A 27543-nucleotide genomic window follows, 5' to 3' on the forward strand; every position below is an offset into this window, starting at 1 on the left:
AAAAACCATATCAGCATATTCACTATTAGAATACGTACGCGGCATATTGCAAAAGACAAAATTCATCTACTGTTAAAGGCTTTCAAAGAGCGACTGACAAATTCATAACAGAAAGTGGAAAATGTAATCAAATATGTCGGTGCTAGATATGGCAAGAAATGTAAACATTTTTTTTCGATTTCTCTGAAACGGAGCAAAAACGAGCATATGTCTATAGGACTTTTTTTCTTAGTTTTTTACTCCTCTACACGCTCCCGAAGTTTTGCCATTTAATTTGGAAACACCCTGTATATGTGGATTAAATTAGGAAATGATACAACGGGATTCTGCAATCGTCGCGATGATATTCGCGATAAAAGCTGCTTTGAATATAGAATGGTCGATGAGATAGGCGGCAGGAGAGAAGAACAAATATTGCCACATGGGTAATTGCTAAGACAAGACATTAGTGGGACATTAATCTTCAGAGTCCGCTCGTGCCGTTGCTTTAGTCAGTTCTCAAACTCAAATGTTCTTTTAGCTGCGCTGCTATTGCACAAGATAAAGTTGCAGAAATCGCGCATTGCTTTTCACATAAAGACTTAAAATTTAGAGATAATAAAGAATGTTCTTAAGTTTTTTACAAGATAATAAATTACATTCTTTTTTCTTTTTCGTATAATTTTTTCATAATTTTTTTGCATTATTATTTGACATTTTAAATGAGGATTTTTACAAGCCTGCAAATAGTACCATTTATATAGGCCAATACATAAAAGTCAACAAAAAATCAAAATGGCTTTATTTTGATTCGTAATGTCAATAAACAGTCAAACTTCGCAACCAAAAATTATTATTTTAACTTTGCGTCAAATAAATAATATCAAAATAAATTAAGTCATTTACATTTTTTTTTGACTTGGTGTGTTTCTTGGACAATTGCCAAAATCGCATTAAAATCATTTGCAGATTTATTGAAATTCCTCATTTAAAACGTTATAATAATGCAAAAATGTTTAAAAATTATATAAGAAAGAGAAAAGATTTAAAAATTCTTCATAATTTTTGAAATATATGGTTTTAGTATTTTAAAAAGTAAAATTTCAGGAGGTAATTTAAGGAGTTTTTATGTGAAACAAAAACACTTGCAAGTTTACAATAAATCTGTACTTTAAAAATTAATCATAAATGGAATGAAAATGTACGAAATGTATGACTGTTAGGCAACGTGCGATTTAGAAGAGTACATTGTGATGCAATTTAGGAAACTAAAACATTTTGTAAAATTTTATTTATTTAACCTACAAATAAGAACGTAAAAAAAATTTTTAATTTTATTAATGTTTTATTTATTTTAATTTTAATTAATTCTAATATAATATTCTAATAAAAAAACGATAAATTATTAAAATATAGGCTATTTAACTTACATTTTCTGCAATTCTGCTATGAAATATAAAAACAGCAACGTTATCACGATTTTTTTATTTATGTAAATAATGATATTCCTACAACGCTTCATCACGAGTATAACGCAGCAGCATTGTAATTACCATATATAGTTCTCATCAAATAATCCATGAGAAAGTGTATAAATACAATAATTAAATTTCTAGGTGAGGTAGTGCAATTTAGGAACCAGCGCAATTTCGGCAACCTTATCCTCTAAGAATATTCTCTTTTCTCACATTTGACAGATATTTGCACCGAATTGAAGCGTAATATCATTCTGTCTCCATTTAATCACGCTTTTTCTCACTTAATATATTTTGCCTTGATCCTTGGCTCATTTTTAGGCCAAAATATATTCCATGTTGACTTTTCCCCGTTTTCGCGCAATTTGCGACCCACTATCTGGGTTTAATCTAATCGTATTAATCCAGGCGTTGAGTTCTCGTAAACTTAATTGAATTCTCTCGCGTAAGAGGAATATATTTTTGCGCTCAACGAGAGAGGGAGATGTTACAGCTGTTTGTTTTCTTTAATGCTCGCAAGAATTGTTTTTGTAATGTTATAAGTCCAAGATAATAAAACTAAATAAATTTTTAACTTATTTTAATTTTTTGTGAATTTAATGCGGAAAATACGCATTCCTCGTAACGTTATATGCAATGTTCTTTAAATTGCCAGACAGGGATGTCCGTCCGTATTATAAGATTGCGGAAAATAAGATCAATGACGGCGACGCCTGCACAAGACGCGGAAATTTAAAATATCCGCAATAAACATGTGGTGAGACAATATACGGAAGGGCAGCAAAAATAAAACATTACACAAGATAAATCCTCAGAAAATATTAGCTCTGGTAGAAACGCAGTAATATTTTCTTGCGTTTTACAAGTCAAGACCACTTACGTGACGTGCGCGTAAACGTATTAGACGAATAAAGAAAAAAATGGGGGAAAAAGAAGAAGAAGAACGGGAGCGATTCTCTGGGTACAAAGTGACAGAGTGACTTATTCTGTTGAACGTAATCGATCACGTGGCAACGTGACGCCTTTTGTGCGAGATGTTGCAATAACTCATGGTCAGTCATGGTATAAAAATATGTACCCAGACAACACAGAATATTTATGAAAATAAATATTTCTAGTATTTTTTATTTGGATTATAATGTCTTATTAAGTATTTTTATAGCGTTTACTGCAACATTTACAATAAATATTTCATAATATTTATAATAAATGTTTATGATCTGTGTAATTTAATTTAAGACCGCAAAATATTTACAAAACATTTAAAATAAGTTTTATAAATATCGTGTGCTGAGAAAATATTTCATTGTACGTCTTAATGGCGGCAGACTAATAAAATAACAAATCAAATGCTTGTCCCAAAGTTTGCGCTAAATTCAAATACAGTGTTGATAAAAATATACAAACAAATATACAAACAAAAATGAAATTCTATCTGCTGTGGTTAAATGAAAACTCAAAAAAGCTTCGTGTTCGCAGTGCCCGCACTCTTAAATCACTCGAAACAATCTTCTAATGCACCTACCCAAACAGCACACAATATTTATAAAATATTTAGAAATTATTTATAAATATTTATAAGGCTTATTTTAAATATTTTGTAAATATTTTTGTGGTCTTAGATTGCATAGATCATAAACATTTATTATAAACATTACGAGATGTTTATTGTAAATCTTGTAGTAAATGCTAGGGAAATACTTAACAAGACATTATAATTAAAATAAAAAATACTTAATAGAAATATTTATTTATATTTATCATCAAATATTACATTAAATATTTAGTCTATTTTTTAATAATATTTTAAATAAAGCTTTATATAAAATACATATAAAATATTTATATGACATTTCAAAAAATGAATAATCATAAATATTTATCATAAATATTCTATGCTGTCTGGGTACAATCTAAAACATATATGTGGTAGTAGCCAGTAGTAGTTATGTTACTTTTTCTCTTTTTTCATTTCTTTTTTTAAATACAATATTTTGATTGGCCGAAGAACAGCCACCATATTGGACGACTGCACATCCTCGGGAATGAAATATTTTATTTTCTTATTATACCATATAAAAACCTGCCATCGCTTAATAACTCGTCGCCTACCTCTATTCTCCTCTCGTTGACATGATCTGCTCCGACCGTTCTCGTACTTTCCTCTCACAACTCGATTTCCGCAAGATTCACCTGTCGCCGGAAATCGAACTTGGTTTTCAGGAGTTAGTCTCTCTCATGACATCTTCTTCCTTCTTCTTTCTTGTTTCTTCTCAAATTCTTTTTCAGCAAAATAACGCGACATTCTATGACGTAGATTACATCGATAAAAACTTTTAATGTTATTCGAGTTGCACGCAAAAACACCACTGCATATTCATATCGATTCCTTTAGAGTTGCAGTCTTAAGTTTACGTAATTAACCCAGGTGAAATATAGCAATTGCATTGCGCAAGCAGACGATTTTCTGATGGAGACACGTGCAATCTCGACCGCTTTGATATTGTAATTTAGAAAGCTTGGAATATTTTATACCATACACAATAGGTTTATAATATCGTAGACAAAAGAACAAAATATGTAAAAAAAAGTGAGGGACGAAGGATGGTGCAGTTGCGTAGTGTATAATAAACGACAAAGCATTCTGAGAGAATCACTTTATATGCGTATACATATTTATCTGTTATATATAATAAATATATTATTATTTCGCAATGAATGTATTAGCACGCGTCACATCAGCAATATCTTACAGTTTTATCCGTTTCATGAGTGATACTTAACACATCCATAACGAGCTGCGAATATATCCGACGACGTAAGACATAGAGACGTTGGAAACAATGCGATCTCTAAGGACAGGAACCTTTGGTCCGGCACGTACGTTGACGAGACAATTGGGAAATAGTCAGATAATCTTGCGATCGATGGCGATCAACTGATTATCAGGATCGGAACTGAACGTGCCGTCTCGACACGCAAGGACAGATAATGCAGAATATACATTTCCGTTAGCTGTCTAGTATTTGATTTTAAGGTTTACTTGTTGAAACAGCTACAGTGCAACATTCGTTTGTATCTTCGTTCTTTTTCATAATGAATAAACAAAACTGTCCCGGACGCATCGACAGGCGAACATCTATTCTCTAAAACTTTTAGAGTGAATTGTCTGAAAAGTGAAATCTCACTCCTAAAGATAAGTTGAGCCACTCTTTTTCAAGACTGACTCAATTTTCATTCTTTAGAATGAAATTCCACTCCAAAAAATTTGGAAAGTAAATCGTTATCAAACTCAGAGTCGATCTATAATAAGTCGCTAATAAGAATTCATTCAGTGTCATTTACAAAAAGATTGTTCGTCCCTCAAGAATAATTTTAATAGAACTTTGGGATTCTTAATAATATAATATTCAACAAAATATTCAATAAAATGAAATTCGAAAAGTTACAAATGTAGCGGTAATTTCTTTTTGATGTTATCCTACCGACAAAAATTCATTTGAAATGCTCAAGAATAATTTATTTTAATAGCATTTTTACACCTAACACTGATAATATATTCAATGAAGTATTAAAAGAAATTCGAAAAAATCTAAATACAGTAGCAATTCCTTTCGACGTTTTCTTATCAAGAAAAAAATAACCCTCTGGATCTGGGTTCTCCCCAATTTATGAAATAGCTCTATAGATACCCAGACAGCACACAATATTTATAAAATATTTACAAAACGTTTATAAATATTTATAAGATTTATTTTAAATATTTTACAAATATCTTATATTTTTTGCGGTTTTAAATTGCACAGATTATAAATATTTATTATAAATATTATGAAATATTTATTGTAAATGCTAAGAAAATACTTAATGAGACATAATCTAAGTAAAAAGTACTTATTAGAAATATTTATTTATGTTTATCATAAATATTACATAATATTTAGTCTATATTTTAATATTTCAAATAAAGAGCTTTATATAAAATATGTATGAAATTCTACGTAACGTTTCAAAAAATGAATATTAATAAATATTTATCATAAATATTTTGTGCTATCGGGTAATCATCGAAATATAATCAAGGAAATCATTTGGATTAACGAAATTAAATTAAATAACAAACACGAGAGCGCGCATGCATGGTTTTGAGATATTACTAATACATGTTTCGGGAATTAATTGGAACAAATTTAATTCAATTGAATCTCCCGTTTGGACTAATTGTTCATGTCACTTATTGATCGCATTATAAGGCGTAAAATGCTTGATTTATAAAATAAATGGCACGCATAGACGCACAACATTCTTTACTTTCACATGGAGGATCATCATCTTGCAAGCGACGTGAAGATGAGAGTTATTAATTGGAAATAGTATTCGGCGCGAAAATCGATACGGCACAACGTTCCTACGTACTTACACTCGTAAAGTGACGATGTTAATCTGGCCTATAATCTAATAGTTAAAGGTAGTGCATTAGTAATTAAGTGATTAATTAATAGACGAGTAATTAGTAAATTCGGTACATTCACAGTGTGATACAGCATAGGTTGAAATGGTTGTACATCATTGCAATACACTCTTTATTTGTGATGTGGCAATATATAGAATTAAGGGTAGCTTCAGTTTTTGAGGATTTAGTACTTAGCAGTTGACATTTGGCGTTACTCGTAAAATTATGTATGATCAACAAAGAGAATGAAATATCACGAAATTCGTTTTTATTTTTGTAACTATCTAATTAGTCTTTCTCGAGCGTTACATGATTATGTTTTCAGTGCTCCAACATGTCGGGATATTAAAATGCTCAGAGAAAAATTATTTATATTATCAAAATTATCTTGTAACAAAATTATAATATGAAATTTTTGTTCCGCTAGCAGAATATTAGATGATAATAAATGTGCTGTAATATAATATATGTTAATTAAAGTCCCTTTAAACTTTTCGCCTTTGTCGAACAAAGAGAGTAAAACTAATTGCTTTAACGCGCATAAAATCCATATTTAACAAGATATATACTTACTTTCACGCAAGGATGACTCAAAGGGATTGCTCGAGAGGATCAATTTGGTCTCTTAAATGCTGTTTATATACAGCAAAAATAAAAATGAAAATTATTAGATCATTAACGATGTTAACGAGATCATCTTTCGGCGGGTTGTTACAGGTTCTCTTGCTCTTTTCCGTGTATTTTTTTCTTTTTTTTTTACATTTTCAGTAGACGCGTTGAGTTCTCTCGACGACGGGATGATCGAATGAGAAACTTAAGGATAATTCAAATCGTTTATCGCTTGCGAATAGAGAGCAGAGTGTGATGCCTGGTTCTAACGTCGTTTTCCAAAGCGCAAGAAAACATGATCGACGTCTTGCCTCTTGACAGCGCTGTCGTACCGCGGTAAGTTCTCCCGATATTCTGAAAGCAATTCAAACGCGAACCGCGCATAATTATCCCCATCGCCTTTCTAGGATGAAGTACAAGGGGTAGCGTCGAGAGGGTAACCACGAGTTGAAATGTCCCACAGATTACACGATTTCATTTGATTTCATACAATTTCATCTGATTGTAAATGATTTCCTCTAATTACCCTTATTGTCCGACAATTATATATTAAACGGTTATGTCGTTTAATATCAAATAAAAACATTTATAATTATTAAAAATCCGATAATTACACATCCAATCACGAGAAATCGTTGTATAACCAGATGAAATCATTTATTTTACCTTCAAATAACTTCATATGTGTAATGAGGAAAATTATTTATACCTTAAGAAAAAGTGTTTCAATATACTGAATATCCATTCAGTAACTGATGATATTTCATCTCTTGAGGATCTCTAGTTTTGTTAACTTATTGTTAGAATTATTTATATACTGATTTCAGATTTAAATTTTATGATAATCATACACGATTTCATTACAGACTTCATGGTGATTACACGTGATTTCCAGTAATTGCACGGAAATTCGAAATAATTTCTACTGATTACATATGACTTCATTATAATTTCTGATTATTCTACATGAAAGATTTTTTACTTCATGATTACATTTGTAAAATGACTACATGGAGATTTCGTAATGATTTCACACTGTTGCACGATTACATTACCTCCTTGGATAATGTGTTCAGGCGCAGCATTTAAAACTGATATACAGTGACGTGCAAAAGTTCCTGGTCAGTGATATTTTGTACCTTAATTTATAAAAAAAGCCTGATAAAATTTTAATTATTGTTAATTGTTAGTATAAGATGTTACGAAATAATATAGTAAAAGGATATTGTTTGTATTTATGAAAATATTTATTATTATAATTGTCATATTTACATGTGCAAAAGTTTCCGGCCACTTAATATATTTAATCCATAGTAGGACTCTAATGATTTATTTACATATAGTATCGCGTTTATTAGTTATGCTTAGTTCATAGGAAGTCATCGAAGCGTGGTTCGACATACGCAAGTCCAAATTCGCGAGAAAGTAATTAAGTTTTCAAGGACGGAAAGTCTTCTCGTGAGATTGCTTCATAGCTATCAATAAGTGAATCAACTATAAATGATATTATTGCTAAATATCGTGCTTGATTAAAAGATTGTTCGCGTAGTGGAAGGCCACAAAAAACATTTAAAAAGGTAGATCGTGTCATTAAACGCAAATCAACTGCGGATGTCAAGAAAACTGCTGCTGAAATTTCACGCGAGTTACAGGATGGAAACTTTGCTGATGTTAGCCGTACTGTGACACGAATGCTGCATGATGTAGAACTTTTTGACCGTATAGGTATTAAAAAGCCATTAATCAGTAAAAAGAATAAGAAGGCTCGATTACATTTTGCCAAAGATCACCAAAGGTCTGTTTTTTTTAGCTAAAGTTCTTGCACGGTTCATTTTTTTTTCTTTTCTCTTTACGTTGGAGAGAAAAAGAGAAAAGATGAACCGTGCAAGAAATTCAGCTAAAAAGAACAAGCCTCAAAATTGGACAGTTGAAGATTGGAAAAGAGTAGCTTTCTCAGACGAATCTAAATTTAATCTTTTCGGAAGCGATGGTAGACAGCATGTACGACGTCCTATTGATACCAGAAATGATGTTCGATATTAAATTCCTACTGTAAAATGCAATGGAGGAAGTGTGATGGTTTGGGGAGTTTTCTCTGCAGAAGGAGTCGGTCCACTTGTAGACATCAACAGGTCTATAAACGCTACTATTTATAAGGACATTTTAGAACAACATTTGTTAACATATGCTGAAAAAACAGTGCCACAGAATTGAATACTTTAGCAAGATAATGACCCCAAACAAATCTAAGTTGTTAAAGAACTAATTTTCTAATACAAATGTAAAATTTTTAAGCTGGCTATCTTAATCACCGGATTTGAATCCGATAGAACACTTATAGGAATAGCTAGATCGTCAAATTCGAAAGCATACACATTCAAATAAAGTCGCATTATTGAAATCTTTGAAAGAGGAATGGAATAAAATTTCACCTGCTTGCATTAATCGACTAATTGAATCGATGTCACATCGTTATGCCGCTGTTGTCGCTGCAAAGATTATGCCCACAAAATATTGATATCGAAATATAATTTAAACTAACTAAAGTGCACATTATAGAATGTATGGACTAATAATTTTTCTCATAGTACAAAGTAGGAAACTTTTGCACATGTAAATATGACAATTATAATAATAAATATTTTCATGAACATAAATAATATACTTTTACTTCATTATTTCGTTACCCACATCTTGTATTAACACCTGATAATGATTAAAATTTTATCTCAGACCTTTTATTATAAATTAGAGTACTCTAAATTAGAGTAAAATATCACTGGCCGGAAACGTTTGCACGCCTGTACATTGATAAAGTTTTCGAGTAGCGATAATATAAATTAATTAGTAATAGGAAAAAGAATAGGAAGAGGCACATGTTGTTCGTTCGCAATCGCACGACATTTGCCTTTCATTAAATAGATTAAGGGATCATTCGTCTCGAATGGCGTGTGGCAATAGAGCGAATGACTCGGTAAGGGTGATATTTCATTTGTGCATTTTTGCCGTACGATAAATGTATGCAGGACAGAGTCCTCGGATTTCTCTATTCTATAGCCAATCAACAGGCTTGAAAAATTTGTCGTACGACAAAAACGTACAAATAAAATATCACCCATTGGCTGCAGAAAGAACAAGAGATCCAAGAACCTCTTTGTCCTGTAGCCAATCAACGGGCTCGAAAAGCTTCTCGACAAAAAAACGGACACATATTGGCCTTATACAGGCGATTACCTCTGTCATCGATGAAGTCATTCATGTCCCTAACGTCCCATATTCTGGCAAAGGCCATGCAGATTTTACGGAGTCTGGGCGGAAGCTCGTCAAGAAATCCTGGGTTGCACGGAATACCGGGCGATCCAGTGAGAGCTTCGCCGGAAAGGACTGCCATGGTCGTCACGGATACGAGGATCATCAGCGTCGAGCTCATCATTTTCGGGCTGTAAGGAAGAATAGAGTAAAGGTGCCTAATATGAAATACCTTTTTTTTTAAGGCTTGTAATTTATTTAACTTTTAATCTTAACTCCTATTTTTATGTCAAAGTTATGGGAAATGTAATCAAGTTTTATCACCAAAAGTTAGCAATCGATAATAGTTATACTTTGTTGTATGTTTTTGAAGGTTTTTACCAAAATTGCCAATTTTATTAATTCAAAAAAAGCATTTTTAATATCAGACACAAGTTACCTTATTTATTATTATTATTATTTATTTATTTATTCTTAATCCTTGCCTGGCGGCTTAGATGGCTTCCGATTTATATTTGTTTTGTTAATTTAATACACTTTGTCTATCCATATCTCGCTCTGCTACATATCCATCATAACATAACATAACATAACATAATATATATATAAATTATATCTCGCTATTCATAAAAAAAAATAAGCAAAACATACCGCACATATCTAACATTTCTTACATATCCAATACATATCTATAACTGCTTGTATCTTTTGGCACTTTATGATTGTATATAAAAATAAAAATAAAAATACTGCTCTGAAACAAATCTCAATATAACTATCAGTATAACTATGACATCGATAATAAAACGAATAACATTGCTTGGAACTACTCCGGAAACTGTACTTTGGCCGTAATTGCTTTCTAATCTGATTGATGGTAGCCATTTGGCTAAGTCCTCATTCTTGTTTGTTCTTTCCCTCTCTTCTGCTTCCTTTCTTGCCTTATCTATCCTTTTCATTGTCTCTAATCCTTTGTCTTCTACCCCTATGAATTCTTCCATCTGCATCTCACTCTTTGTCTCCTCGCACTCCTTGAGTATATGGGTCATATTCTTTTCTGCAGCATGGCAAATTCTGCACCTCTTTTTTTCGTCCTCTCTCCAGTATTGACCTTCTTTTGTCTCGTTCCCACATATGAATCTTGTTACTAAACTTGTATCTTTCATCCTCTTTTTGCCTTCCAAATATCTTGGTAACCTTTCTGACCATATGTTCTTATAGTTGTCATTATACCTTGACTCATTTATCTTTACTTGTCTTTCTTCTTTCTCCCTTCTTTCTATTCTCTTCATGAGGTCTTCTGCTATTCTTTGATCTCCTGCCCCTCTTATCCTTCTTACATAAATTACCTTATATAAGATGATATTTTATAATAGGAAACCAAGGAAAAAGTAATGAAAAGCTTTCAATCTTAATTATACCTACTAATTGTATAATTTTTCGATGATTTTGTAATTTAAAAACACAATAATCTTAAGACTAGGAATCAATTACAATTAATATATCAAACTTATATACTTATTATAAAATAAAATAGTCAGAAAAAAATTAATGAAACTTAAATTTCATAATTTTTAGAAATTAAGTACCTTATATTTTGAGCTCCACGTCTTATAGTTTCACGATCACTAAATCTGATTTTTACACTTAAGCAAATCATGATATCCCGTATTTTTCTATTAATTTCTTACCTTGCTCTACCGTTACATGTAGAATTTATTACCGAATATTTATTTATTATATAATAAACAAGGATTAAAGATTCATCTCGATAACTTCTAATTTCACAACATTTAAATTCACAGATATTATATATTATTAGACAACATTTAGTTTCACAAATCTTTTTTCGCAACAACTACACGCATGATCTAATAATAAATTTTCTACTAAATAGATTTTACCCTAAGAGTAATAAGTTCATAATGGAACTAACTACATGCGCGTATTAGTTTAGCAGGAATCCCTATCTCATATTAGGAGCCTATAACAGACGACTTTTTTACTCTATAATATTGTTCACGCCGATCACTGACATCCTTCAGCTTTGCAAATAGCAATAATGAGATCAAAGGGAATTAGTTGAAACAGTAAATATTTAACTGTTGCAACAAATTAATTGTTTTATCGCCAAAAATTTGTTAAAAAAACTAAAATAACACTGAAATAACTTTCTTCCCTTACGAAAAAAATACACTCTTGGCGGTCCGAAATGATCAAATTGAGTGTTAATCCTCAAGTTGGAGGTTTATTTGGGAGTTAATACTCAATTTAAGTGTTTCGGACCGCCAAGAATGTATTTTTTCGTAAGAGTTAGATTTGCAAATTGCTTTGCTCCAACAACAAATTTATTCTATCTTCTTCTTTCTAATATTTATTTTTTATTTTTACGTTAACTATCAACGATAATTACATATAATAATAAAATTGCATTTTCTGATGAGATAGACTTGTTTGCTTTAACAAGTTAACATGTTTCTACGAACAAAACTCAGAAAAATTATTCTACTTTGCTGATTTAGGAAAGTAGATTTTACTGTAATAATTGTTATCGCAGCGATATGTATTTGTCCCTCGTCAAATATACAGTAATCTGGTAGAAATATAGATAACAAATATATGTAATATAAATTTACAGAATCTATAGAAAAATAAAACTCTAAGTGCAAGAGGCTCCTGCAAATGAAGCAGACATGGCAGATATTTAAACGTGAATCACAAGTCACTTCCTGGGATCCCTGCTCTATTTTCTGATTTACAATTGTATTGCACTGTGAAGCGAGTATCCGCATATATTGACCCGTAGGTGTTCCGCGACTCAACTTCCTAGGCATACAATTTCCTTAATGCGATAGTGGGGATCTATTGAGAATTAGACGTTATGATAACATGTCGACGTTTACGCAATTCGGAAGGAAAATGTCATAATGATATAACTCGGCAAGTCGCTTGACTGATTATATCTTACGACATAACGTGAGAGTACAATACAAAGAGCGATTAACCTTAAACTTCAGATATAACCATGATAATATAAAATACACATGAACCAATGACATCATAGTATTATTAATCGACATCCATATACGTCAGTAAATAGAATGTATAAAACATTTGTAAAATCAGATACGTATATGAAGCAGTCAAAAAAACTCATTATTTTCCTTAACTCCAAGTTTGTTTAGCCAAACATTTAAAGAACTACGGAATTTTCAAAAAAATCGATTTTTAAATTTTCATTTCAATAGATGCGTACACATTTCAAGAATGTCCTCTGAAAATTTCCAAAAATTGTCAGAGATATGGAATTTTCCGTTAGGTGCAACTCGGTCAGACATTTGCGATCCATTTTTATTTTATTTTAGCAAGAAAATGAGCTTGCTGAATTGCTTGCTCACTTTTGAGGTTCAAAAAAAATTCAAAATACGTGTAAAATAAACGCCTATCGTCTCATCGTAGTTTTTATTAAATTCAAAATTGGATTTCTTAGATGTTAAAAAATAGAATAAAAAAGGGTCAAAATGTGACTTTATTTTAAAAAGTTCAAGCTTTTGTAATTTTGGAAAATTTAAAATTCTTTACGATGAGACAGAAATGAGTAATCCATACTTTAAGAATAATTTTGATTTTTTTATTTCTGATGAACTGTTTGCAGGAATCATGTCAACCAGCTCATCCCTCTTTTTTTAAGGCCTATTAGCATCAGTTCTAAAAGGCATAAAATGAAAATATCGGGCTCATTTTTTTTTACATACATTAAAATATGTATTTTTGTATAAATAAAACCAAATTTCATTTACGTGTATTGTTTTCTTTTTAAAAATCCATAAAGTATCGTTAATTTTCCTGTCTCTACAGGTCTTCCTGTCCCCCCCCTAAAAAAACTATCATCTCCAATTTAAATCGATGTAACATTCAATTTAATTTTTTCCATTTTAACTTCACCCTTAACAAAGTTATTCCGTCGCCTCTAATTTAGAAATGTATCGTTTTATAAAACTTAAAATATGTGAGAGAAGCTATTATTTAAAAAAATGAAAAATATTTAAATAAACTGGGATTGAATTAATTCTAATCGCTCAAAAACTCCCTTACATATTCGTGAATCCAGCGGACATGAGCATTTTTTTCAATGACATCTTGAAAAATTGTTTATAACAAATATTTTTCACATAATTACATAATTTTAAGTTATATAATATCATTCCTTGAATTTTGACCTCTAAAATTAAAATAAGTTGTTTAATTTTACATTAATTTTACTTTTAATTTAAAAAATACGTTGACTTAAAAACAATAGATCAATGAGTATGATGCAATAATCAGACTGCCTTTGTAAAAATAATTTTACAAAGTCAAATGAGTATTAAGAAATAATATTCGACTTTGGAGTCTTCATCAGCAATAAATGCAATAATAATCTTCAAATCACTCACACATCTTTTTTGCTCTGTAAACAGTTATTCCTGGATTGCAAGATCTAAAGTGGAATTTTCGAACATTACTTGGTTGGACATTGAGAGAATCTTCTGAAATGGATGTATAAATTGTAACCACTTAATATTACAAATATGAAATTTACTGAGCGTAACTCGCCACAATAAAGGATGAAGAACGTGCTAACAATGATACAAGGATATAGAGTTTCAGCAGACAAATATTTATTTAAAGTATACTTGCTAATATCAGTTAAGGAAATTTCGGAGTGAATACTCTTTAAATTCTTTGGAGTGGAATCTCATTCTAAAGAATGAAAATTGAGTCTTGGAAAAGAATGGTTCAATTTTCAAAGTTCACTTTGAAAGTGAGATTTCACCTTACAAAATGAGATTCACTCTAAATAGAGCGCATGTATTTCAAATACTTTTATTTAAAACACAGTATTTACAATACAAGTGTATTTTATATTTCAGCACATGAAAGAATTACGTATTTTGTATTTAAAATCGAAAGATTACAAGTTTTTTGTATTTTGTAATTCAAATAATAAGATTTATTATATATCAATTTTAGTATTTGAAATATAAAATACAATAGTCTTATAAATACTGTCTCTCAAATAAAAGTATTTCAAATACATGCCCAGTCTTTAAAAGCCCTAACTTTAAAAGATTTAGAGAGTATCAATAAGGTTTATTTCAGTTTCAGTTCATTTAAATATTTCTTTCTTTTTTCTCAAAGAAATAATAGCTCCTTTTACATATTTTAAACGATTTTTCTACTATGTTCTATCTTAGACATTAAATTCAAATTTTGTATTAGTAACTTATTGCATAAAATGTTTTTCATACTTTCGAAGCGACGCGACGTAATAAAATTTTTTTGTATAATAAGCATTATGCTATCTTGCACGTGTTTTCCAGTAAATGATGTCTAGTAAAATCTGATTAATCAATTCAAGAATAATTTCAGGACATTTCAGGAAAAATCATGGTTTTTTTCTAGAATTTATCGCTCTCTCGATTAATTTTCATTACTTAATTAATTTTCATCGATTCGCACAATATTATATGCTTTGTATTCAAGTTAGGATTTTGTACGAATTAAAACGCTAACAAATTTGGAACGATATTATTTATTGTTTTATAAATAATATTAAACGAACATTCCGTTAATGTAAACGATTTTTCTATTATGTTCTATCTTAGACATTAAATTCAAGTTTTGTATTGGTAACTTATTGCATCTTCAAGAAAGGACTTATACTCAAACACAACTTTTCATTTTATTATTTCTTCCTTTTATCACTTTGATTTGAATGAGAGAATGATAAGTTCCAAGTCTGCGCTGAAATTTCAGAGGTTTTCCAGGAATTTTCCAGAATACAAAAAATTCCAGTATAATTCCAGAATCCAAGGATATCCACGGACCGCTGGTTACTATAGTTTTCGATATCATACTACGCCCAGACCGTGTATCATAATTTATAATCATAGCGTAAATGTATTCCATCGAGACACGCGTAAGATGAATCAGTTTGTACATACGAGAGGAGTGTTAGAAACGATAAGAGTCATCCGAGAAAGAAAAGCGGAGAGTCGTAATAGAAAACGTGATCTAAAAGACACGTCAAGTAAATAGAAGTTATTGATAAGAACAGGAGAAAACCCTACAAACGAATTCGAAGAAAGGAAAGAAATTGCGTTACATCGATGTATCCGTGCTCGGACTGCTAGATAGTCTTTACTTTGTTCAAATGGATAGCGCCAAAAAGGACAAGGTCGGAGCAAAAATTGCCATTGTGGACAAAGGACGAATAAATTCGATATTTTCTCTTCTTTATAAGAGGAAGAACCTAGTCATGTCGTTTGAAAACTTCGCGTTCCTATTACTTAAAGAACATATTAAAATTTTATACAAAGTTCTATCAAAGCAACTCGAACAAAGAAGGGTAGAACTTTTCTCGCAACTATTTGGGGATTGTTTTATTTCTACATTTTCTGACGTATTTTTCTTCGCGGAAACCGAAAATTGTTATAATAATGACGCCATACTCAAGGAAATATTGATACAATAAAATAAAGTTAATAAAATTCTTATACACATCGTTACGCTTTCAATTATGCTTCAATCATTTAAAAACTAATTCAGAGTTTCAGCAACTTTTACTGTATCCAGTAAAGCTAGATATGTATTAACTTCTGGACGATCAATATTATTGAACAATATTTGATACTGCACAATATTTTATTAATCCTCTAGAAATAATGTTGAGGAGTTGTGTGGTACAAATAAAAAATTTTTTAAAATATATAAATTTGTACAACTTGTAAAATATTGGTCAGTCCGTGGATACGATCAATATTTCAAAGAAACTTTTTATTCACAAAATGTACCATAGAAATCCTCAACATTATTCCTAGAGGATTAATAAAATATTGTGCAGTATCAAATATTGTCCCCAAACAATCAATGAAATATTGTGTAACATCGAATTCAATAATGTATCTTGATCATCTAAGAACCCTTAAGTATATCCAGCTTTACTAATATCAGTAAACTTTATTCAACATATATTCAAGTAACACGTATTAGTTTATGTATGTTTTTATCATTATTTTATATATGTTCCTAAATATACATATCTGATATTTTATAAACGTTTAAGAAAGGTACATAGGATTATAAATACAACTGTCTTTAAACCAATGTTTGCAAGTCGACTAGTGAAGAAAAAGGAAATAGGCTTGTACGTTTTTTTCCCTTTCTTTCGAGCTTCCATTTGAGTGGTATAAAGTTTACTGAGGCAAATAGGCAACCTGTTGCTGATTCGCCAACGCTCACAGTTGATGAACGCGGTAATCGTGTTTTATGTATGCTCCGAGCCATTTTATGTATCACATATAGATAGGATATACGTAGACACACGTTACGTTGTCGGAAGTAAAATTTGTTTGAATAAAACCACCGTTCCAAGCCTCGAGAGAAGACGAAGAAAAAGTATATGCATATATCAAGAAATTCTCTTTTAAGAAAGGCGTGTTGATGCATGCAAATATTCAAGAGAGATTCTAAAATCATTTTACATTACAATGTTTAGCATACTTCTTCTTGACCAATCTTCCAAAATGATCGCGAAATTCGTTTTATTTATTTATTTTTGCATATTTTAAGCTATATAAAATGATTCTTGTAATAAGTATTCCTCTTCTTTTCGCAAAGTAGGCGCGACTGTACAAATCATTTATCTTGACGTCCACAAAAGCTTGTGCTAAAAATAAGAGGGAAAATAAAGAAGGAAAAGCGAGTGGAAGAGTCAACGATTAGAGATTAACGATACGTCAGATCGCACGTACGTAAAAAAACGAGTAAATATTTTAAGAGAAATCTGATACAATCACAAACAAAATAAAGCCTTTCAAACATTTTGCAGAAAAAGAGACAATGCCCAAGAAAGGTAAAATAAGGTGATAGTTAAAATAATATCATACATTGAATCATGACAAAAAATGACAAATTTGATCATTTAATCAGTCAATGACATCAAATTGACATTATTTTGATTTTCTTGTTCCTCTTGGGCGAAAAAGAATAACTTCGGGCAAAAAAGCCTTTGTGTTAGATCATCAAAATTACGCACGTGATCTCGGTCTAAATTCGATTTAATATATTTTTAATTCAAATTCCATTTTTTTTATTCTTAACTCTGTTTTGGTGAAATGTAGAAAAATTTAAAATGCGAAGGTTTAAAGAGATGGTTGTAACATTGTTTACACTCGTTTATTAACTGCGAGAGCACGTGTATGTAAATATTGGCGATACGACAAATAGATAATACGACTCAATGCTAAAAACGTGCGTTTTCAATCATTCCGATATGCATATGTGTTCCCCTATGTGCATCATTGCCTGTACTGTACGTGACCTACGTGTTTTAGACGTAACGCAGTTGCAGTTATGAACAAAAAATCGGACACGGCAGCAATAAAAAAAGAAATGTACGGATGAGAATAGATCGGGAGAGAGATTTTGGCGCATCGGAAACTTTCCAAGAAAGATAATAACCAAAGGTAATTATGAAATTTTCGATTCTGTCGTGTACTTAAATATTCTTAAGAGCGATTAAGAAAAGATGAACCGAGATAATACCGCGATAAACACGATCGTCCTTTTTTGCAGAATAGAAACGCTATTGTTATTAACGTGAAAGTTTAAGTTTGAAAGCAAAAAAGTCTTAAGACGCTTTTACATAATTTGCAAATCGCAAAACGCAGTTCGCAGACGCAGAATGAAGATTTGCATTAGTTTTTTCATTGCATGTAATTGGTTTTCATCTGTGTGTGTCTTGCGTGCGGTGATCGTCAGCATTTGCGAACTACGTTTTGTGATTTGCGAATTATGTAGAAACACCCTTACAGATTAATATACATACGAGAATTTTTACATTATTGCATATGTATATATAAAATATATATATATAAATAGATATTCGCATTTCTTTTGCGTAAACTGTAAAATACAAATGCATATATGTAAAATTCCTAATAATAAAATAATAAGTATGCATTAACTTTCCGGAGTTGACGTCAAAATCTGTATAACACAATTACTAACACTAAATCTATCTATTTATAAGATTTATTTAATTTATGTGAAGTAACAGGCACTAATTGATTTCAAGAAACCAAAATGACATAATTCGTACAAAAAAGAATAATAACGAATTCGTTTGGTTGCACTCAATGTATATTGATGCACATTAAAGTTGTCGTATACATAAATTAACTTAAAAATGTGTGTTCAATGTAAATATAAAAACGGATTAAATCAAGAAATCCTTAATATATTTTATTGTGTTGTTAAGTAAAATCTGTATATTACAATTCAAAATATTTTACTTTCAAATATAGATTAAATTAATGTAAAACAACTTTAATATGCATTAGTGCATCTAACCGGATTTGCTATAGCATATTTTAATAAAAGTAATTTAAATTTGCAGATGTTACATAAAGGAAATTAAATTGTTTGACATTTTTGTCAAAGAGATTTATAGTATAATTAAATTAATCCAATAAATCCATCGTCAGCTCTGGAGGGTTAAAAAATTTTTATTTGAAGGAGCCGCGTTTTACGAAAAGCATACAAAGATGAAGAAATAAATATATGTATATGAAAGATATGAATACAGAATACATCGATGCATATCGCATATATTGTGCTCTGAAATCTCCCCTGAATGATTAATACACAAGTAACGCTATGTATACGCACTATGCATACACATGTACTTTGAAAGTGCCGGCTATGTTCGAGTCTTTTCCGCTTCTCCGATATCACTGGAATAGTACATATCACACGAACCGTACATATCATACGAACCATATTACTACACGCATTACGCGAATCGACTTCACATGGCTATCTTTGAAAGTGCGATGCAATATTAATATCGTGGAAGTGGGAAAATGACGAGACGTTCTTTCGCCATCGAGAGTAATCACACAGATGTGTAATCCAAAAAGATTGAGAATTTTAGATACTTCTTCTCATTTTTTTTCTTTTCGCTGAAAAGAATTTTTTCATAAGCAAGAAAAAGATGAATTTAATTTAAAAAAATAGTTAAGCTCATCTACTTGAAAAATGACTATTCATAGCCAATAATTAATTGAGATCAAATATTGATAGTAATATCTTTAAAATGTTTTTCTGTTAATATTGAATATAATATATAATAATCTTGATATATTCGATATATTCGATTTCACTTCTCGATATGATCTTGAAGGCATTCGGTCTTAATAAGTCATAAAATAATGATCGAATTTAAAAAACTTTATTCCGGATTGAGCAGATACTTATGTTCGCTGTATCGGAATTCCTGATTTACGTATCGTTGTTCCAATTTTTCTGGTTCGACTGTCGATTTCGTGCCAGTATAAAAGTGTAATCCTTCCTCTCAATCTCTCTCCCTCTTTTTTCTTTCTCTCTTTTTTTATTTAACTACTACCGTCCTGTATCTGTACTGCATCATTGACCATAGATTCTTGTAAAATGCGTACAAAATTATTTTCGATATTTTTCTTATTAGAGAGACATCGAAAATGATTTTATTTTATCTCCTTTGCGAGGCAACGGAGAGAAATTGTGAGAGATCGTCGATATCAATCTTCTATTAATGTTCTCCACATCACTTCCACCGGAAGTCAGCTTGTTCCAGAAACCTTCATATTTTGTAGATTCTGCTTTATATGGCATTCTACACCCAACAAGCGTAATAATTGTGTTACGTCATATTCGCCAACTCAAATGTCATATTCGCCAGCTCAAATGTTTTTATTACGTCAAGTAATCCGTATGTTATTGCGTGGGCAATTCCAATAAATCTAGCAACTTCGGCAAAAAGACAGAGAAAAAGAAGAGAATATCGAACATGAATTCGCTTCATAAACGAATAAATCACTTATGCGACCATACGTGAAAAAAAAACTCTACTTCGCTTCTCATTCTGAGACAGCTAATTCTGAGAAGTACATTAGAATGTACTTCTAATATCAAAACTTTTCGTCTAATTGTGGAATCTGTTTACATTACGTTTATTGTACTTTAAAAGCTTTAAATTAGACGCTTTGTACTACTTTGTTGCTCATACAAGCCGTTATAAGAGTCCATTAGGAGACAGACAAACGCTCTCTGTGACTGTACCACAACCGTATTTTCATACTATTTAAGTATAAATTATACAATTCACCAGTGGATGCCGAAGAAAGTTTTTAATGAGTGTAACACAAAGAAATACGGCATTAACGAACTTGCGTCTCTGTTCGCTAGGTTTTAATGAAACCAATTTAACGTGATATTTTTAGCTACCTAAAATCCTTCTGTATTGCGATCTCTTTTGTAACTTTTTTCCCTTAATAAAAGGAATAAACAATTCTTAAGCTTTCCAACGAGCAACTACTGAAAGAATTTCATGATTATCAATAGATAGCGGAAATTATTTCAGGGCGAACATTGAGATCGTACGTCATTCACAAGATAATGTCAAACGAGCAACGAGACGTCACCGATCGATCTTATCATTTTGAGCGTCCAGTTTCTCCGAAACTCTCTCGCGTTGTTTCAGGGTGAAACAAGCGGAATAGTGGCGCCGAAACAGTCGTACTCGTTAGAACTATCGCAATTTAATGCGGCACACAGGAGAGTTTACGTCATTCCGTATACAGGAAGATGTCCACGAACGGCATGAATGTTGATACGGAAGTGGAATTACGAGTTTGCGCCTCCCGTATTACGATCGCGATTAAACTTGCGAAAGTTGCGTATGGTATTAGAGGCAGAACCCGTCGTGTACGATTCTGCTCGTGCAACCCCTCCGAGCCGAAAGAGATTAGTGTATTCGGCGTCGTGTTTGCCTTCGTGAAGTTAAGGCTCGAGCTCAGATTTTTGCATAACACATAAAGCGTTAGAAAATCAATCAATCAAAGTCTCTTATTTCATAGAAAGAAAGAAAACAATAGACTTTGATTGGTTCATTTTCTTATGCGTCTTGCAAGACTCTGTGCTTCCCTTAGTGTTATAAATTTCGTAAACTTTAATAATTTCTAAAGTAAGTCATTATCTAAGTTTTAAATCTTAAGTTATAAAAAATTGAGTAATCACAGTCGAAAAAGTTTCTTTAAATTAAACAAATTTATGCATTGGAATAGTCCAATCAAATGGATGTTTAAATTAAGAATGTGATTATTTACATTAAAACTAAATTTTTTTTTATTAAATAAAATATGTATTTATTTATAATGAAATTTGTTTCAATGAAGCAATAAATGTAAATAGAACTCTCGAATCCAAACAAATCTTTTTCTCTGTGAATGTGAGAAGAATTAATAATCGACTATGATTGGTCGATTTCTCAAAATTTATCCTTAAAGAAATTTAATACTAGTACTGGCCAATTAATCATTTATTTTGAATATTAAAAGTACCGTTATTAATTTTTAATATCAAAAATAATATCAAAATAATATTTTTAATATTTTTAATTTCAAAATAAATGATAAATTCGCCTCTATTAATATAAATTTCTATAAGAGAGATAATAACTTATTACAAGAAGTTCATCTAATAAGATCCTTTGTCTATTTACACGCGCAATATCAGTTATGAATTTTCCACGTGCTTTCGAAATATCAAAGAATTTCGGTATAATAAGGTCACTCCCGGATTTACCCCCGTTACGCCATTTAAAAACTGTAAAGCGGAGAGAGCGTGATTCTCAATATTTACTTGGATGAGAATGAATTTCCGAGTTTGAAGTCTGAAGATTAGCTTTTTATGAGATATCGTTCAAAATTCCGTAATATATGATATCAAGATCCGTAATATATGTACGCAGTGATTAAAAGCCTTCCGTTATACAGAAATCTAATACTGGCCAATTTAATCCTCACTGTGTACACGTTTTTTTAGTACCCAGTATATACGAGATATCGTTAATATCCGGCGTATTTTTTTAATGAATTAAATGGCTTAAAAAATATCAAAAATTCATATAATTTTCTCAGATATTCTAAACGAAAAATTTATACATAATTTTATAAATCTATTTGTTTAAACATTTTATTATTACAAATATAAAAACCAAAATGCGAGTATAGTATAATATGTTTAAAAATTTGTCATTTTTGAACAAATCAACAAAATCTAATCTATTAAAAATGAAAAATAAAGTTTAAGGTACATATTTTTAATAATAAATGATTTATTAAAACCGTATATGTGAATATACAACAAATACGAATTTAAAGCTTATAATGGTCCAAGCTGCATCTTTAATGCTTATTTTTTTAATTTAAATGCTTAAGTTCGGCACATTTAAGTCTTACAATCTTGAAATTTATAAAAATAAGCGTTCGTATGAAAAACTGACATTTAACTTTAAAAAAATTCATTTTTTATTCAAAATTTATAATTCACAATTATCTTATTTCACACTTTCGTAAATATAAAAATACATCCGGAATGACATTGTAAGAGAACAGAGAGATCGTAATACTTCTTCTGCAAAGCGATTTGCCATTTTTATTCTAAGGTAACACTAAATAAAAATTTTTTCGTTATATATATGTGTTTTATTTATAAAAATAGTCAAGAAACACAAAAAAATCATTTTACTTACTTGTACGACAAATATGCGTTGCGTATAAAGGGGTGTCATTTGTGTCCGCGCTCGATTTTGAATATCCTTAGTGAGAAAATGACGAGCTTTCACGAGTATCCCCCATCCTACAAGTTTTTTTAGGGGCAAAATGGCGCGTCCGCGTACTGACTTGTTTCCAAAATATTCATCATATTCATAATTTTAAAAATCGCCTGGATACAAATGACCTCCGTTTACACGGTGAGAATTAATACTGGCCAATTTATTACTAAAAGACAGTAATTAATTATATTTGAAGTACGAAAAGTATTCAAGAACAGCTTTGAATACTTAACATAACTAATTAATTACCGTCTTTTAATATTAGCCAATATTAAATTTCTGTAAAAGGTTGAATGAGGAGACGATATATAATATCGTCTATGAAAGGAAAAAAGAAAAAAAGTACATAATATATATTTGAGGCTTCTATGAAATTTGCAAAATTCGTTTCTCTGATCCGTTCTACAATGTGTAAGTAATGAAAGCTTTGAGAAAATTAATTGGCATTTTACGCGAGAAAAAAATATAGAAAATGTATATAGTTGCCTCGCAAAGCTGTTTTATTAAAACAATAGTTATTTTGCGATTTTTTCTTTTTATTCCCTTTTATCCTTGCAGTGATTCTAATTAATGCGTTGAAAGAAGATGAAATTAAAGACTAACGAGTGAAAAGAAAAGATAAAAACGCTGAACCGACGCGCACATAATTAATTAAGGGCCTGCGTTAATTGAATGCTAATGAGAGTGATATTTGTAACTGCCACATGTTACATCTCGTTTATACAGTCCAAGCTTGTATATTATTACACGAAATAGTAATACAACGTAATACAGAGATAGTAATAGAGATAGATACAGAGAGAATTGATTAAATCAATACCGGTATGCGATTTGTAATCCAATTGTTATGTTCATTCCGTGCGTATTGCAGAACATTCATCGTTTTACGGATGATAAAATGCAAATTGAGGAACGAAAAATCAATCTCTCGTAATGATCGGCGTAATGCTCTTTCCTGTGTAACGTAACCGAAGTATTAATTCAGGCTGATCACAAATTTCTCATCCTAAGATTCCACAACTTTTCTCCAATTTCCAGACAAAATTTCGTAATTTTCAGTAATTTGAAATTTTTTATATTTTCATTGATTTGGAAAATCGTTAAATGTTTTGTTGAGAAATCGATTAACATAGCAGTGTAAATTATTATTAATGACTAATTAATCACTTTGCACTGTTTGCATTTTTAATTATTAAGTTGATAGTATTCCAAAATTATATAAGTGTAATGTACATTAAACTTCTTTAAAGCCAAGAACTTTAATTTTTCAGAAAATATTATAAAATTCTTTAATTTTTCCCTAATTTTCCTGGCCGTTTTTAATTTCCCTGACATTTCTCTGATTTCTTTGATTTTCAATCTTGTGGCAACCCTGATTATAATAGATTTATATACAAAATATAAACTCACGTTAATTTATATCTCGTATTAATTATTTACGCGTCGAACCGCAAGATCGTTTCAAGTCCATTTATCATGACTGTATTGAGAAATAGCATTCAACAACGTTTTATCCTATATGTCTCAAGACATCAATTTTCGAGTTCGACATTTAAAAAATAGATGAGCTCTCACGTTACTAAATAGTCAAATACATTTAAAACGTTCGCCATCAATTTTGTTCGCCTTATTCGAATGTGAGCTTAAAACGTCAAACTTTGAAATTGAATTCCTTTCAAAGACTAGGTGTTCTCCCACATCTATGTGATAATGTTTTACGCGTTATCGGTACATGATAGATATGTATAGAATCTTGAAATTGTAAAATTGTGCGCACAGCGTTTCATCTTAAAAAATTCGAAATCGATTTTTCTTTAACGAAAACCGTAGACCGTAGATCACGATTTATCACAACTTTTCGAACTTCGGCATCTTGTATCGCCGAATTAAATTTTAATTAAATTTCTAATTAAAAGTTCCGTTAAAATCTACTTCATATTGAGTATCAAATAATGTCTTGCACTTGTTCCTCTCGAATTTAATTCATGGAAAAGTTTCTCGCTCTTGTTTCCTCGTAATTAAGAATTTATTAGTGCTTCAAAGATATCTTTACCATCGAACATTAGAATTTTCGGAGGAATATATTTCTATTTTCCTTAATTCTAGGAAATTCTATATAACGTAAAGTATATATATATATATATAGCTATTTAATAATTATCGTAAACAAAGAATCGATTTATATGTAGATGACACAATATACGCCTAAAATGATGTTTATGTAAAATATTTGTATCCGTATATAAAGTACACTTTTTATCAGATAGTCTCCACCCGTGAAATAAATTCTATTTGTGAAATAAATTCATTACCACAATCGACAAGAACTTTCGAGGAAAAATGTCAAAGGAAGACGTAATCTTAGTAAGTAAAAAAAGTTAATAAACACTACTGTCAATAATAATACTGTAATTTTCTGCATTTCACTACGCAATTAATAATTTTCTATATATTGGTTTTAAAAATTGGAATTTAGTAGAAAAATTATATTTATGTTTATTTTTATATAAATGTGATACAAGATCATACTTTACTGTTGCCTTCAAACACGCATGTGTTATGCCAATAATGAATAATAAACGAACATTTGCTCCGTAAATCGAATGAACGCAACTGTTGAAAACGAAAAATATCTGTATTGGAACGAATTACGTTTGCTCGATTGCCTCGAAGCCGCTTTAACATTTCAATCCCTAATGAAGTTATATTCTTCGTGGGTGTGCAAAAGTTATTTCTAGAAAAGAGTAGGTTGTGGATACACCCGATTTCTAAAACTAAAAGTAAACATAAAAACTTGTCCCCATATTAGAAAATATTGAATTGCACAACATACAAAGTTATTAAGTTTTGTATAAGTTTCTATTTTGTAGAATGTTGAAAATAGAAATATCGAAGAGTTTTTAACAACATATTTCGTTATAAACTCATATTTTTATATAAACCTTTTTAAATTTTGCAGACGTGGCAGAATAGAATTTTTAGCACGATGCGTAACTTTTATGCAGAGTGGCACACAATCTCTCAATTATGATATCAAATATCAAAGCTCTAGGTAATATTTTATTTACATATTAATTATATTTATATAATATTATATATATCTTTTATAATACAATACTATATATTATAATTTTATATATAATCATATTAACAAATTTACGTTAACATTTAACGCATCTCATTAGACTCATGCATTTAAAGAAGATTCTGCAAAAGATGTTAATACTTTGCAATGAGTGTTTTAAAAAACGTAAATCCAGATCATATTGTTAATTTTTTTTCTTAAAAAGTAATCTTTCACTTCACGCGCGCGCAAGTGAATTAAAATTATAAGCTTCCTGTAATAAGCCATTACCTGAGCTTTAAGTCTTAAACCGTAAGAAATTGACCAATTTAATTGATTATTCTTCTCACATTCGACTGTGATTAGTCAATTTCTTGCGGCTTAAGACTTAAAGCTTAGGCAATGTTTAGTGTATACAGAAAGTTTAGATTTAAACATTCAACGGGACGGTACCAACCTGGCGAGATCGTAAAGATAGCAAAGAAGGTGATCGTCGAGAGCAGATGGTCAGCAAAAGCAGAAGGCTCTTACGGCTTCTCGTTGCGCTCGTTCACCCCTTTTATCGCACCGTTAGACCGCGAGTCGGTATCAGCCTGAACGGGACCGCGAATTCGCACGAGGGATGTGGTACCCCCGAATTCGACCCCCGAAGTTCTGACTTAGTGACTTGGACAGACGTCCGTGCGAAACGGCAATGGGATGGTACGGGGGATCGCGGGATGTCTCGCGATGTGACGCGCGAGATGGATGGACGAGAAGATAACGGAGATCGCCGTCGGCGTGACGCGGACGTGGACGTGGACGATGGCTCGGCGAAGAAGGACGAAGGGTTGTAAAGAGAAGCGCCGCGTGGAATGACCGGCGTGAGGCCCGGGCGAGAACCGTGTGACAGTGGCGAGAACAGCCGGAGATCAGCCCTTAAATACGCGCCGTTCCAACTGCCATGCGCGTTTCATGGGGCGCCAGAGAAATCATACGTCGACGCGTAACTTACCCTCTCTCGTCAACTCTC

The 27543-nt window shown here is 31.1% G+C and overlaps 1 protein-coding gene across 1 annotated transcript; it reads right to left on the reverse strand.

The window, feature by feature from the left end:
- Nucleotides 1-6655: 6655 nt before the first annotated feature.
- On the reverse strand, nucleotides 6656-27065 carry Ms (neuropeptide receptor myosuppressin). The gene is made up of 3 exons (XM_018454095.1): nucleotides 26989-27065; nucleotides 9751-9956; nucleotides 6656-6870 (listed from the first exon to the last, which is right to left on the reverse strand). The coding sequence occupies exons 2-3, from the start codon at nucleotides 9947-9949 to the stop codon at nucleotides 6782-6784; spliced, it is 288 nt and encodes a 95-aa protein (XP_018309597.1). The 5' UTR covers nucleotides 9950-9956; nucleotides 26989-27065; the 3' UTR covers nucleotides 6656-6781.
- Nucleotides 27066-27543: the final 478 nt, after the last annotated feature.

The sequence above is a fragment of the Mycetomoellerius zeteki genome, unplaced genomic scaffold, assembly GCF_001594055.1.
Source record: "Mycetomoellerius zeteki isolate Tzet28-1 unplaced genomic scaffold, Tzet1.0 scaffold426, whole genome shotgun sequence".
NCBI classification, from domain to species: domain Eukaryota; kingdom Metazoa; phylum Arthropoda; class Insecta; order Hymenoptera; family Formicidae; genus Mycetomoellerius; species Mycetomoellerius zeteki.